The sequence below is a fragment of the Nicotiana sylvestris genome, chromosome 1 (genome assembly GCF_000393655.2).
Source record: "Nicotiana sylvestris chromosome 1, ASM39365v2, whole genome shotgun sequence".
NCBI lineage: Eukaryota > Viridiplantae > Streptophyta > Magnoliopsida > Solanales > Solanaceae > Nicotiana > Nicotiana sylvestris.
Genome location: NC_091057.1, coordinates 20012967 through 20029202, shown reverse-complemented (window position 1 = coordinate 20029202; position 16236 = coordinate 20012967). Strand labels below are relative to the sequence as shown.

The 16236-nt window shown below is 36.3% G+C and overlaps 2 protein-coding genes across 2 annotated transcripts; both read left to right on the top strand.

Annotated features, from left to right (window-relative positions):
• The first annotated feature begins 620 nt into the window (after positions 1-620).
• LOC104230711 (phosphatidate cytidylyltransferase 1-like) lies at positions 621-12849 on the top strand. The gene is made up of 12 exons (XM_009783586.2): positions 621-735; positions 1528-1650; positions 2413-2666; positions 6212-6363; positions 6578-6719; positions 7184-7340; positions 8367-8414; positions 8502-8588; positions 11785-11913; positions 12009-12065; positions 12234-12317; positions 12405-12849. Exons 2-12 carry the CDS (start codon positions 1582-1584, stop codon positions 12492-12494), a joined length of 1269 nt encoding a protein of 422 aa, XP_009781888.1. The 5' UTR covers positions 621-735; positions 1528-1581; the 3' UTR covers positions 12495-12849.
• A 1123-nt stretch (positions 12850-13972) lies between these two features.
• LOC104230713 (PRA1 family protein D) lies at positions 13973-14479 on the top strand. Its single transcript, XM_009783588.2, has one exon. It carries the CDS (start codon positions 13973-13975, stop codon positions 14477-14479), a length of 507 nt encoding a protein of 168 aa, XP_009781890.1.
• Positions 14480-16236: the final 1757 nt, after the last annotated feature.

The window sequence follows — 16236 nt, the reverse complement described above, 5'->3', positions numbered from 1 at the left end:
AAACATTTAAATTTTGTTTATATTAAGTAAAATATCAAGATTTTCAATTCCAACTCCCTTCCCACTATTAGCTGGAAATTTAACAACCAAAAGCTCCTGAAGTGACAAGTGTTTATCATTAACTCATTGCTCCAGATAGATAATGTGTTGACATTCTGCCCCATCATACTTCTATTATTAATTTTGACATATTAAACAAATGACTCATTAATACTTAATTGCACTTTTTTTTTAATAAACTTAGATATTCTAGATTAACTATTGGATATTCCTAAAAATCTGGAATTTAGCTTGAAATTACATAAATTTTACATGAATAAACTCTTCAGTTCCTTGACTTTTTTTTTTAAAATAAAGGGTCAATTCCATTTTCTTGGCTAGGAAATAAAAATAATATATGTTCCTATTAAGGAATATCTTTTGGCAAACAAAAGACAAAGAATGCAATACAATACCATAGCTTTTTAAATTTTCTTTTTTGTTTTTATCGAAAGCATGAGAATAAAGACAGTGATGCCGCTACTTTTGGACTTATATTTTTGGTATTTATCTTTTAATTAATAAATTGTTAAGTACGGAGTATAGTTTTGTAAGCCCCATATAATCAGGAACATTCAAGAGCTTGTTTATATTTATCGAAAATCTAAATTTCAATTCTCCTGTTATAATTCCAAAAAATTTACCCTCCAAATTTAACCAAAAAAGCTGTTCATATTTTTGCTCCCACAAACACAGGTATAATCTCTTTAATTTCTCCTCTCTACACAATATGTTTAAATTTTAATTGGCTGTGCTATTTTTCCACTGACTGTTTATTTTTTTGAACTTATTTAATTTAAAAGAATTTAAGTTTGTTTCGTTTTTGGAGTTTGGTTGAAGAAGACCCTTTTAGCAAAATAGTATTTTGTTGTTATTTCTTGAATGAAACTGTCTAAATTGTTGGTTTGTTCAATCAAGATACAATTTTTTTTTGGCTATGTTTGAGTTTTTCCCCCTACTTTTCTTGGTTAGGGTTATGAATTATTGCAATTTTTAGTTGTGTTTCTTATGTGGGGTTTATAAAGGTTTGAACTTTTCAGTTTTCATAAGATGCCAATGTTTACTGAAATGGTGTTACTGAAATTATGTTGTATGTATTTGTATCTTGGAGCTAGGTGAGTATCATAAATTTAATATGAACATTATTAGTCTCTGTTAAATTCTACTCCCTCCGGTTCACAATAAGTGTCCAATTTGCTTTTAGCACGCCCATTAACAAAATACTAAGTTCTATACAAAAATACCTACTATGACTAAACTACCCTAATTAAACATTTAATGTGAGGAGTAAGAAAACTTTTTAGGGATATGTACATAGGGGTTATTTTGTAAAAACAAATTGAATTCTTTCTTGATTACATAACTGGACACTTATTTTGAACCAAAATGAAAAAGCAAATTGGACACTTATTGTGAACCGGAGGGAGTATTATTTTGGCTATTTTTAGCTACTTTAGCTTCTATTTATTTATTTTTGAAATTTTCTAGGTGGTTGTAAGTATTCATGCATTAGTAGTGGAGTAAGGATTTGATATTGAAGCAATGCAAAAGGATAGTAATTCTGGTACCCCTGGAACGCCACGACTACGTCGTCGCAGAGGATCAAATGAGGTGACTTTCCTTTTGTTTCAATTTTTTTAGTGACTGGCTGCATTTTCTAATTTTTTTTTTCTGGTTGCTCTTAGTCGATTTTAATCGCTATAATTTAAGAATGAAAGAGTATAGATGAATAACGGAATGACATTGAGAGTTAATGTGCCTTTTGACAAAAGCAGTGTATTACTGTCTCTGTTCCATCTTATATGATAGTATGGACTGAATATATAGTTTAAGATGTTAATTTGATTTTCATATTGTATTAGTGGTAGTGAAAAAAATTTAATGAAGTAGTGGTTCAAAATTTGTTTGATAGTCAGATTTGAGCCCCGCACTAAGGGAACTAACTCAGGTATTTAAGTGGAGACAGGTAGAGGGGCAGGTCCATCATCCCCGAGTTTCGTAGGCTCGGACCAAAGGGTCAGCTCCAGACAGATTTCTCGGTGATAAAAAAAAGTTGTTTGATAGGAAAACATCACATTAACATTTAAAATTTGAATAATTAAATATGTTTCAACTCTTGAAGATCGTGAAAGTGGTATCGATGGTAGAATAACGTTATCCGTATGATGGTGTGAAACAATTTGGAATGTCTTGTCATATAAACTGGAAAAGGGGGATTCCTTATTTTTTTTTGATAAGTAGTACTCCTATTATTTATTGCTTATTCAATTTTGCGACTAGAAAATTCTAGATTTTGGTTTTCGGAATCTTGTAGATGCTACGTGTCTGAAGTTGTTGCTGAAGTTCTTTTTCTCCCTCTTCCTGAAATTTCAGGTTCCTCAGGAGGTTGTCAAAGCAAATGGAGCCCATTTGCTTGTTGACGATCGGAGCAAGTATAGATCAATGTTGATCCGTCTATATTCAACTCTCTGGATGATTGGTGGTTTTGCTTTCGTCATTTACATGGGGCATCTTTATATTTGGGCTATGATAGTAGTTATACAAATTTTCATGGCAAAGGAGTTGTTCAATCTACTTAGGAAAGCGCATGAAGACAAGCAACTTCCTGGTTTCAGGCTATTAAATTGGTGAGCAATATCATTCTTTTATTTTACTTTCCTGATAAATTTTCTTTTGCCATTGGACTTCTTCTAAAGGCAATTTATTTTACCGAAAAGTGAGTTTGCATTGAAGAAAAAGGTGAATGGCATTTTCAGAGTGGTTTTCACATAAAGGACATTGACTGCAAATCTGAAAGCCTCTTTTGTGAAGGTTGTTCTGGGTGAGGCATGCCTCCCTAGCCGCTGGCCAAGAGAAACATGAGACTTTCAGAGGGGCATTATTATGCCGGACACTCTTTGATGGAAAAGTACCACTGTTGTCGTGAGAAATAAAGAGTATGTAACAAGATTTCACAGAAAAAAGACTGTTGTCCTCTCCAAATGAAGGAATCGGATTTCTGTTGACCTAGAGCGAAGTTGCTGATCAATGTTAACAAATCACATGTCCTTTTGTACTTCCTAATCATTTAAGTTCCTCCAGAGGAAAAGATAATCCTAGTGAAGTGGAAAAATAAGCTATCATGGCGTTGTGAAGAGAAGAAATCCTGAAAACTGTGCTTTGAGAGATGAGAGACTCAACCAAGCATCCTCCCAAAATCTAATTTTCCTGCCATTGCCAAGTAGAAAACCATAATTTTCAGTGAAGTTGCCTCCATAAGAATGCATATGCTTCCAAATTCCATGAGGTTCGGTTGATTCTTTGGTAAACCGAGGATTATCCAAAGTGAGATTTTCAGCCAACAATCTTCCCCATATGCTCTTATCCCTGTTGAATTTCCAATACCATTTTAAAAGAAGACTTTCATTATGGGACTTCAAGTTCTTAATCCCAACACCCCCATTCTTCCTGTTTCTGATAGCATTTTCCCCAGCCATCGAGAGTTGCCCTGTTTGCTTTATTCCATAGGATATCTCTTCTCATCTTGTGAATACACGTTAAGATTGACACCACTGCTGGAAAGAGGAACATGCTGCTGGTTTGAATAGCATCAGGAACAATATTTAAGAGTGGCTCTTCCCCCTAAGGATATATACTGCTATTTCTAGTTTGCCAATTTTTGTCCATTTTCTCGAGAACTCAATTCAAGATATTGATGGATTTGTGCTTCCCAGATATATTGTTGGCCAAGAACCAATGTTGTATTTTAGGATGATAGCTAGTTAGTGAATATTTGAAACTTAATTTAACGGAAAGAGTGAACTTTTTGAGAAGTCGATGTGAAGTTCGGGGAAGGCCACGAAAGGTTCTGTTTCAACTTAATCATCCTATAATTAAAATTTTGAATATAGTGGCGTAAAAGGTGATTAAATTGAAACTAAACACAAAGTTCAGAATGGAGAAAGTAACTTATTTGAGGTAGAAAGGAATCATATGGATTGTTTGGGAGGTCTATTGGCAAAGACTATCAATTATTAAAATCCAGAATAGTCAGTCTGTGAACTTGAGGCCACAGGAGAGTTATGCAGAAGATGTAGGAAATAAGACCAGCTATGAGTACTGCTTATTCTAAAGCTTCAATAAGTTCGATAGATCCCTTCGAATAGTTGCGACTGAAGGGAAAATGAGAATTGTGACTATCATCCCAAATTTTCCTTAATGCAGCTTTCTTGAATTTGGATGTACAAAAGGGTACGTCTGGCTGATCTTCCTTCCAACAAAATCCCTGCATCTGAAAGCTATCCTAAAGTGGCAAAGATGGAGAAATACCTTGACACGACGCTGAAGGTAAAAATGGACTCGAAATGTTTTTTGGTCGAGGAGGATTCTCTAAAACCGGTAGATTCTTCTTTTGAAGGTGCCCAATGGAGTATTTGATGATGTTACATCAGATATTCCATCTTACTCGAAAATTTGGAAACGAGCCTAACGGACATGAAAGTTTTTTAGTAGGAGTTTATGTGTCAGATATGAACAGAATGTTCTTCTGTTCAAATTTCGTTAAGACTAAAAGCAGAAAATATTAAGGTGTGTGAATGCCACCTGGGAGAACCCAAGCTATCAGTGAACTGGTTCTTCCCCTACTCTGTTCCCATTTTGATTGGTCGTGCCATCAAAGTAAAATATCCATGCCCTCCTCTTCTGTGACAGCTATTTCCTCGTCCCATTGTAGGATATTAGGGGAACAGATGAACTCCTACTACACCTGGGTTAGACTCTTAGGGACTACCTCTTCATCTTTGGTTAGATGAAGTTTTGGAACAACTGGTGACTCTTCTGGCAGATGTGGGAGTTGGATGCTGCATCTAGATAACTGGTGCCCGGCAAGATTTGAAATAGAAGTTGAGGAATTGATATACGAGGTCCCAATTTGGGTTGATTAACAACATTGGTAAGTTGTTGTCGGAGATTTTCACTATGCAGCCAGAATGCCGGGAAGTCTGGTATCTATGACATAACACCGTACCCTTGAAGATGATGAATAGCTGTAGGCCAATTCTCTTTTCCACATTGGTTATTACAAAATGGAGGGGGAGGGGAGACGTGTTTAACGGGTCAAAAAATTCAAAAATTGAAAAGGTGTAGCAGCTTCCCAATGATAGCACTTGGAAAAAGAAAATCTTAATCGGAGTACAAAGTGGTCAGTATAGTATGTCCAAAGCCAGGTTCAGCGCCAAGCCCATCCTATACTGCGGTCATTTGGTACAAAGATAAGTTATACATGGATTATAGTGCGTGGATTAGTTATGTAGGGATTAGTAATACATGGACTATTTCTTAATGGGTGTTCTATTCATTGCACTAAATTTGGATATAGAAGATATCATTTAAAATATTTGTTTATTTTTTGAATAAAAAAGCAATGAGTTTACAATTATACCCTTGGATGCTTGGCCTTCATTGCTTCTAGGAAAAAGACAAGGATAATTTTGTCCTTTTGGTGCTTTATCCATATATAAGTTATACATAGATTAGTTATTCCATGCTGTTGGTGGTATAAAATAATATACCAATTGGTGTATTAAGTTATACAAGGATTAGTCATACATGATTCAAAATATAAGCCAAACATTGGATAAAGTTATACCATGCTTTTTTTCCTTATACATCATACGAAACAACCCTTAGGGGTGAAGCACGTGAAGCCTAACTTTGGTGAAGCACGCGGAATGGCTATCTTGGATAGTAAGTCACCCACATTATATGCCTCCAGCTCTGGTGAGGACCAAAGTGCAGACTTGCACGTGATGGACCTGATCCAAGTGGAATTTGAACCCGTATCTGGTCTAGGTTTGGTATATTTTGAACAAAGAGGGAATTCTCGAAATTACTTGATATTGGTTTAGCTAATCTGGTTCATGTGTGGACTTGGGACTATTTTAGTTGGCCTGTGATACACAGACTGAAACCTCCAAGCTGTCAGGCTATGGAAACTAGATAAGCAAATCAACTGTTGCCTTTGCATCACTTGAGCTCACGGTTGCCTCTGTTGAGTCCCTTCACAAGTGATATATATCTGCAGAATGTAGATTGAGTTTGAGAAGCTTGGGAATTTATATTACAAGATTGACGCAATATCTTAGTGCTTACAGGTTCTCTTTTCTGTTTTTGCTTATTATATTGTTCTTTCCAGGCACTTTTTCTTTACAGCAATGCTGTTTGTATACGGACGCATCCTGAGCCAGAGGCTAGTCAACACGGTTACTTCTGACAAATTTTTATACAAGCTTGTCAGCAGATTTATCAAGTATCACATGGTGACGTGTTATTTCTTTTATATCGCAGGTTTGTAGGGGCTATTTTATCGTACTCATTCAATGTTGCAATGTCGACAATCACTTTTCCATTTAAGAACACCCAAGGCATATCAAATCACAAATTGTTCTGTATACTGTTGCCTTATTTTCTCATAATATGAATGACTTTTTGATACTGACTGCTGGATTACTACCTTTTCTGCTGGTTGAGTTTTACTGTTTTCCCCCTCATTTGAAATCAGGCTTTATGTGGTTCATATTGACATTGAAGAAGAAGAGGTACAAGTATCAATTTGGCCAGTACGCTTGGACTCATATGATTCTCATTGTAGTGTTTACTCAGTCCTCTTTCACTGTAGCCAATATTTTCGAGGGAATTTTCTGGTAAGACAGCTTAAATCTATTTCTTCCATTTTGAACAGATGTTCTGTTTCATTAGTCTTCACTTGTCGGGATTTTACTGCTGAAACTGTTCTTTGAAGCCTCTACCCTTCCCTCCGCTTCTTCTAATTGTTATATCCTCTTTGGCAAGTAATCATTTGGACCAACTTCAGGTTTTATTTTCTTTCCTAAGCATGCATTAATGGCAAGATAGAGGGCTTCTTTTACGTTTTTGGAACTGACACATTATACCACCTTTTTTGGGGCCATTTTCACAAGTTTGTGTTCCACTAGATCTTTTTTTTCTTCTTGCTGAAGCTTGCCACAAAATTTAACAGGAATATGGAACTTCTTCTGCTTCTTCCCCCCCCCCTCCCCCCCCCTTTTTTTTGCGATGTTAAGTTGAAATAATGCAACAAAAATTGACATGGATATAGAACTTGAAACAAAGGTTTTCTATAATGCAGGTTCCTTCTTCCAGCATCACTCATTGTCATCAATGATATAACTGCTTATATTTTTGGATTCTTCTTTGGAAGAACTCCTTTGATCAAGTTGTCCCCCAAGAAAACTTGGGAGGGCTTTATTGGGGCATCAGTATCAACCATTATCTCCGCTTTTCTGGTAAGTATTTGTTTATTTCAGGAAAAAATTCATGGATTTGTCTCTAGTTTAGAATTTTGTGAATTGATGACGGTGCACATTGGTCTTATTCGTATGTTGTTATGCCGGCTTATCAAGATAAACTCTATCTAATACAATATGCTACTGACCTCTTATACTCAAATTTGTTCTGGTTTCTGCAAATATGTATCTATACAACTGTTAGAATGTCAAGTGTTAGTTGTTCTAATATTCGAGTTAGCATCAACTGTTAATTATTATTGTCAAGTTAGTCCCTCGTCGGTTAAATATAAGGGTGTCTTGTGCCTAGTCATCAAACTCTTTACTTATTTTTCCCTCCTCTTAATTATATCACATAATATCAAGAGCCCATACAATCTTGGCAGAGACATAGGTAGCTTCCGCCTACCGGCGGGTGGCGATATATTGTTGGTTCAGTCAGATTTTTTCCTCTACTCTGTCACTTAATATTTTTGCCTCTTTTCAATGACCTGCACCAACCTTATCTGTGGTGATTGTTCCGGCAGCAACGTGTCTCTTTCCGGTAACAGTTTCGGCAACAAAACCTCTATATAGCCCTTTCGGCTATTGTTATGGGCTTATGGCAACATCTTTTCCACAGAGATTTTGATGACCAAACTTCCCTGCGACATTCTTGTGATTAGAAAATTTTGAGAATTTTCGGGCAAGTTTTCCCCCAACCATGCAGATGACTATTTTCTATTTATGTTTGGAATAAGCTAACTCAAGCTGGTTTTCTCACCTTGACTTTGAGGGGTCGTGTTAGTGTGAATGAGTTACAATGTTAAAGATAGTGTTACGTGTTAGTATTTTGTTAGTCTCCAAATATAACATAGGATTGTATCTCTTGTATTGTGTTGTCATCAAATTATCTATGTACTCTCTCCCATTTCTCATGTTTTTCCCGCACCTACTAAAGATTTATCTTCAAAACAGTGATTTAAGAAGGGTGTATGATTTTTTCTATGTTCTGCTAATTACTTTCTGTTGTGTGTTAATTTGCAGCTTGCCAATATATTTGGTCGCTTCAGGTGGCTAACATGCCCTAGGAAGGTAATGTTGGGTAACGTCTCTCCCAATTGGCTTGAAAGATTTGCTCCTCTGTTTTGGAAACCTTAAATTCCAAATTGTTTAATGCAGGATTTATCAGCTGGGTGGCTTGATTGTGATCCTGGTCTACTGTTTAAACCAGATTATTTTACTGTACCAAAGTGGTTTCCTGCATGGGTAAGCGAATTTCCGTCAAAACTTCGACATTTCAAGTTATTTTTTTGTTGCTGCTTTGTTACTACTTTCATATTTACTATTCTAGTGACTTTGGTAAAACCTTGTATCTTCATGTTGTTACTCCCACGCCTCAACCATTAGGCCTTTCCTTTGGCAACCTGAAAAGTGTGAATCTTTTATTATAGAAATTGATCCAATAATTTAGTTTGAATAATAAGGCATCATAAAAGTATTGAAGAGCATATGTGTCACGATCCAAAAATCACTAGTCGTGATGACACCTAACTCGACCAGCTAGGTAAGCCAACTAACAGTCAATATAATCCAAATGAGAATTATAGGAAAACAGTGAATAATTATGTGAAAATTTACATATTAACCCAAGGACTGGTAGTACGAATCATGAGCTTCTAAGAATTTGAAATTTACAAAGCTGGTACAAATAAATACACGATCTGTTTGAAAGTTACATAAACAGTTTAGCAAAATCTTAAGCTACCAAGGACAAGTGGCAGCTATGTTCCGGAACGCACGAACATCTTCAGAGTCGGCTCCCGACATCACCAACAACTCCACTTTACACTTCTGCACGCAAGGTGCAGAAGTGTAGTATGAGTACAACCGATCCCATGTACCCAGTAAGTATCTTGTCTAACCTCGTCGAAGTAGTGATGAGGCTTTTTAGTTAAAAGATACTTACTGATAAAACCTGTACCGTAAACTAGCAATAGAACATTACTACGATATAACAGAAAAGAGTACACGAAACGAATATGCAAAGCAATAACTGAGTACTAAAATAGATCACAATTTATCATTTTCCAATATCTCGACCAATCTTTTCCTTAGAGCGAAAACCAATAAACCACGATAGTCACTCCATAACTTTCATAGCGTGATGAATGTACTCAGATATCAAGTCAATGACACGACAACACCCTTCGTGCATTTATCTCATCATCACCAAATATGCGTATAACAATATCAAACGGATGGCAAAAATGCCGATAACAATAATGACAAAGTAGGAAATACGCAAGTAGCAACAATGAACGAGGATATACATATGGGCAAACAGTAATAGACTAAGCGGAAGGCATAAGAGTAATGACAGCAATTTGGAAAAAGGAATATAAACTTCAACTAACTAGCATGGTGGAAGGCCTAGATATAGATATAACAAATAAAAAGGGAACACATGATCTTTATAAGTTAATAAGTAGGGGCATGAATGACTAACATGGTAGAAGACTTGTACTAAAGTGCAACAAAATAGAAAAGACATGGATGTAATTATAATAGCAGGAAGTAGGCATGGTGTTTGCAAGTTTAGCAAGTAGAAAGCTTGAGCAACACAATAACAATTAAGATAGAGGACAAGGACAGGGCAATAACGACAAGTCACATAAGAACCATAAGTACGACAATAACAACTCAATGTAAAGGCATGAACGTATACACAAGGAATAGATATCACAATATAATGCATGTCCCTCGTCCTCGCCTGCACGGAAACACCCATCGTGCCATGAACTCATGATAATATAAAAGCATGATAATATAAATGAAATGGCACGGCATCACCCTTCGTGCTTTACACTTGCATAACATGGCACGACATCACCCTTCGTGCTTTTACTTTCAAATGATATGGCACGACATCACCCTTCGTGCTTTACACTCACATAACATGACACGACATCACCCTTCATGCTTTACACTCTCATAACATGGCACGGCATCATCCTTTGTGCTTTACAATCTCATAAAATGGCACGGCATCACCCTTCATGCTTTACACTCTCATAACATGGCACGACATCACCCTTCACCATCGGTTGAGAACCATGGCTGTTCTCACCACCTTGTTGAATCTTTTATTATAGAAATTGATCCAATGATTTAGTTTGAATAATAAGACATCATAAAAGTATTGAAGAGCATATGAATAATGGATTACTTTTTTTAACTGCTACTCCTTCCTCTGGAAGAGTATGCTAAACCAACTAAATGTCTGGAAGATCATAAAACTACTACTATTGGCAAACTGTAGAATCAAAAATAGGAGTATCAAAATGAATGCTAATTAAATGTGAATTTATTGGAGGCAAACTAGCTTTAGTAAAATTTGGTTGGTGCAACAACAAAAAAAAAAAAAAAAAGGAAAGGAGAAAAATGTGAGTGGTGCATTGCAGATAGTTCATTTTGTTGATAGAGTGTTGCAGATGGATAATTATTTTGGAGACCTTTACTTTTAATCATCTAATAATCTAAAAGCTTGTAACGTTGAAAAAATAAAATATAAGAGGCTACAAGAAAAACCAGAAGAGGTTGCGATCTATGTTGCTCGGACTCTCCGGAAATGTTACTGGGTGCGTGTCGGATCCTCCAAAAATAGTGTATTTTTGGAGGATCCGACACGGGTGCGGCATCATTTTGGAGAGTCCGCGCAACATAGGTTGCGATCTAAAATTTTTATCAGTTCAGGGCTTGAAACAAGGTTGGTGGTGTGCACATTGTTAACTTAAAAAATTCTATGAAGTATATGAATGAATACTAAACATGTGTCATATTTTTAGAAGCAAAAACTAGTTTAGACGATTTTGACCACAATGAACATCCTCACTGGTGGTCAAATTTTTTGAACATACTTTGAATATTAATGTGGGTACACATTATCATTTAGCGTAATTAGCATGATGTTGGTGTGTGATAATTAATATTATAATATTAACTTTTAATAAAATATTATGACAGAGCCTGTAGATTAGTTTTATGTGAACCAAATGCTCTGAATGATTTGAAATTTCTTAAGATTTTATGTTACCATCTCAAAAAAAAAAAAAGGCAGCCCGATGCACTAAGCTCCCTTTATGCGTGGGGTCTGGGGAAGGACTGGACCACAAGGGTATGTTACCATCTCAAAAAAAAAATCTTAAAATGTTGAGCCTTGAAATAGTAGTAATTTTTGGAGAGGCGTTGAATGTATACAACTGCAAGTGGTTCATTTTGATTGTCGTACACACTCGACATGAGATTATCCGGCAATTCATCTTTTTGAAAAAAAAAAGATTTCCTGTTATTTGCCTCTTCTTCGTTATGCTTGTGTTATTATTAAGCTTTCTGAAGTCAATTCAAATCCTTTTTTAGTTGATCCAGCATTGGCATAACCCTTCACTAATTCTTACTGGCGCAGTTTCCTTGGAGAGAGATCTCTGTTTTGCCTGTGCAATGGCATGCCTTGTGGCTTGGCTTGTTTGCATCAATCATAGCGCCGTTTGGAGGCTTTTTTGCTAGCGGCTTTAAGAGAGCCTTCAAGATTAAGGTTCAATGTTATTACTTCGTCTTGTTTTTTTAGTTACCCTAGTGGGATCGTTGCTATTATGTTGCAATCATCTTCTCTCTCTCTTGGTGCTGTAGGATTTTGGTGATAGTATACCTGGACATGGTGGCATCACAGATAGAATGGATTGTCAGGTGAACTAAATGAACTGTCGCTTTCTATACCTTGTTAGTAGGATCAGTATTTCCATAGACCGATAGATTTCTCCTTCACTTCTCCTACTCTGGCCTGTTAGTAGTGCTTTCTAGTTGTAATCCAAACTATCAGTTTGTGATATATTTCTTATGTGTACGTTCACGCAGATGGTGATGGCTGTTTTTGCATATATCTATCATCAGTCTTTTGTGGCGCCTCAGAACTTGTCAATTGAGATGGTCTTGGATCAGGTACGTGGCTCAAGTGACATGAATTCCATGTAATTTCTTGTTGAAGTATTTCTGTTGGAGCTGATATACTTGCTCTATATAATACAGATAATAATGAACCTGAGCTTTGATGAGCAGCGAGATCTGTATTCGAAACTTGGGCAAATCATCCAGGAGAAAATGTTTGGAGAATCCTGAGCACATATTGTATATGTTTTCTTTTTTGTTACCGTCGCTGCTGTTGACATTTTGCACAGTGTACAGTGCTGTCACCCTCCGGCCTCCTCCTCCTCCTCTCTCTCTGTCGCTCTCTATTTTGTATTGCTGGTTTGTTTTTCTCCTTATATTCTTTAGTAGTTCAGTGGGTTGCTACTATATTGATCAAATTATAGGCAAGATGAAGCATCATCTATGGAACTGCAGAAAGCTAGATATTGTTACGAAAACTGATTGATTCAAAAGATGCATTCAGCTCCCATGTTCTGCTTCTTGTAGCTTATGAAAACTGTTCTTCATAATATTCAATTTTTCAGGTGCTATCTTTGTCACTTCACCATGTTCTGGTTCAAAATAATTGGAAGTAGTGACTCTTGCTCATACAGGCGAATTCAGGATTTAAAGTTTATGGGTTCCTATAGCAACCTTACTTAAATATACAATAAGTAACTAGGTTCACAACCAAATATTTATTGATATTTAATGTTTTTTTAATATATATATATAGGGGATTTGAAAAAGTTGTTGGGTCACGCGAACCCACATGTAATAAGTGTGCAAAGGCGGATCCGGGATTTATTGTTTATGGGTTCCTAATGCGACCTTAAGTAAATATACAATGAGTATTGATATTTAATTAATTTTTAAATATATATAGAGTATGTGAAAAAACTATTGGGTTCACGGAACCCACATGTAATAAGCTAGATCCGCCCCTGTCGAGGTGCTGTCTCACGGTAAAATTATTGTGAGCGATCTAAAGTAATTTATGACTAACCAAGTTGTTCAATGTCATCGTAAAGAGTTGAAATATAGCAAATGAGTGGATAAAGTACTTTGATTTTGAGGGGGCTTTCAAAATTGTGGTTACTGTTCTAAAATTAAACTTAGTAGTCATATAATGATAGAGGATACACTTAATGATTTAATCAAAATAGTCTCACGAGAAATGTAATCCTTGAACAAATGTATCTTATCACCCACGTAGAGTACACTATAATAGCGAACACATTATCCTCAAGCGTATGACATAATGGTCAGTGAAGTGGGTCGAAAATTACGAGGTTTCGGGGTTTGAATTCCCGCAAAGACAAAAATGCTAGGTGATCTCTTCCTATTTGTCAAAGTTTTGGGGGACAGAGTTGTTCGGGACATCTACTAGTGGAAGGTAGTAAGTATACCGTAAAATAAGTACCGATGAAATTAGTTGAGATGCACGCAACCTGACTCGAATACTCATTAAACTATATAGGAGCAAAAGGGGTATGAAGCAAATGAAAGTTTGGGTCAAATTTATATTTAGCAATATATTTGGGTACAACCGAAAGGCAGTAGAAAAACTATAAATCTTAGTTCCACCCTTCCACCTATAAATCCAATTACTTCACCTTATATTCCTCATTTATCGAATCAGCTTCGAATTTTCCGACCCGAAAAAAAGAAGAAGATCAAACTTCCGAATGTCTTCTCCTCCGCCGGACGCTGGAACAATTGCCGCCGTCACCGTTAGACCGTGGCCGTTATTCATCGATACCGCTGCCCTCAGCCTCCCAATCTCATTCTCCGACGCAACATATCGGATCAACAAAAACCTCCGTTATTTCGCCGGTAATTACGTACTAATCATCCTCTTTATCCTATTAATCACCCTAATTATCCGGCCAATTTTACTCGTGTTGTTCCTAATCATCTTCGCCGGTTGGATTTATCTCTACTTCTCCCGTAATGAGCCGTTGGAGCTTTTTGGCTTCGATGTTGATGATAGGTTCGTGTTAGGGTTTCTAAGTTTGGTGACTGTCGTTGCGCTTCTGGTTGCTAAGATTTGGACGAATGTTTTCGTTTCAATTGGCTTTGGGATTGTGATTCTGTGTGTTCATGGTGCACTTAGGGCTCCGGAAGATCAGGATGATTCACCTTATGGTGCTTTGCTTTCGGAAAGTCCCAGAGGGGAATATACTATTGTTTGAACTTTCATGATTGAATATTGTTTTGAATTTTAGGGGAAAATTTGAGCTGGGTAGTGTAACTAGTATTGTTAAATTGATGGAATTGGTTTTGGTGAATTCTTTAGAAATGTGGAGAGTTGAATTTGTGAAACAATGTGGATTTTACTTCTTTGATGTAGTTGAATTTCCTTGTTATGTGCTAGAGGTAAACGAGAATGATGTTTTTACTCTTCTCTAGTTGTGTTAAAGAAAAATAGGTTCTTAGACTTGTGTTTTGAGAGGGAGTACAGAATGAAAGATGAAGGCAATGTGGGATAGTTTGTTTCTTGTTTTAAAAAAGGTACATGCATGGTGTGATTCTGTTTGGTTTCTACTTTCCTATTGCTTGTTTATTTGATAACTCAATTTTTTATAGTGCCAAAGCGTGAACTGATTTAAGTTTGGTTTGGGAACTTCAAGGACCTGTTCTGCATCTATATCCATTCCCACCTACTTTGGAACGTCAAAGACTCTCTCCTCCCCCCCCCCCTCCTCCGGGTATCAAGAAGATAAGTCTTTTGATTACGGGGGTGACAACCGAGGCTTTTAAGAGAAGTATTGAAGAAACTGCAAATAATTGGTGACTTACTTGGAAGTGTTTCTAGCGTTTTGATCAAAAGACCATGCGGTCTTGGAGTAAATTTTGGTGCAAAAGTACATATTAGCTTTTATTGCTCGAAAACCCCTTCTACCTCAATTTGCAACGTCTGGAGCTCTTATATCCCTTTCTTTGTCGACCCATCTTCACTTGCTCTGTATGGGTAAGGTAATTCTTATACGAAAATGGTCTGGTGTTGAGGACCTTTTTGCCTTAATCTAAAGTTTTCCATCATCCATATGGTTAAAGGTAGCCTTCTTCTGTAGGCTACTGATAAATTCTCTTTATTTTTATAGCTTGTTGCTAAAAACTTTCCCAGGTTAAATGCACTGGTTTTAGATCTACATTTGGTCGTCCAATCCGCATGATTTATGGTCAGATTGCTTCTTTCAGTTGCTAATTCGCATCTTTCTACTGTTGGATTGGTTAAATAAAGGTTTTTCTTGAACTCAGTGAGCTGCAATGACTCCTCGACTTGATCCTTTATTACTTTCTTTTTGAGCAGAACTTAACTATGAGAAAAATATGATTTTGAAATGGAAATTGCCATTAGAATGAAGGTACTTGTCTGAGAGTAGTTTTGAGATTTTTCTTGGAAGTTGGAACCTTGAGTTTGTTAACCTGCTGAGCCCACTAGCTGGTAACTTAGTTCCGTGCAAATGGAATCAAATTACTGTATTATTTCCTTCTGAACTATACTCTAATTATGTTGTCACCATGATTTTGATTTCTGAATAAAGAGCAAAGTCAAAATAGCGGAAAACCAAGTCTGATTTGCTAAATTGTACGCTGTTATATTAGTTGCTTAAAATGGGTAAAGACGAATGTAAAACCTTGGTGATTGCGACATGTTTGTAGAGTTAATTTGACGGATTATACAAGAATTTTCAACAAATATTAGTCATTAATCAAGACTACCTGACCTTTCAAAAGTTTGGCTGAACAGGCTAATAATCTAGTTTTGATTCGACTAAGGAACAATACATGCACTGCACGTCTTTGTTAAACGACTTGATTAGTATGAAAAGAGAAATATTAAAATATATATATATATATATATATATACAGGCATTCTTGTGTGTATGTACTGATTTTTTTTGTTATACTAGCTTATTTTGTAACTTTTTTAGCGTTAACTATG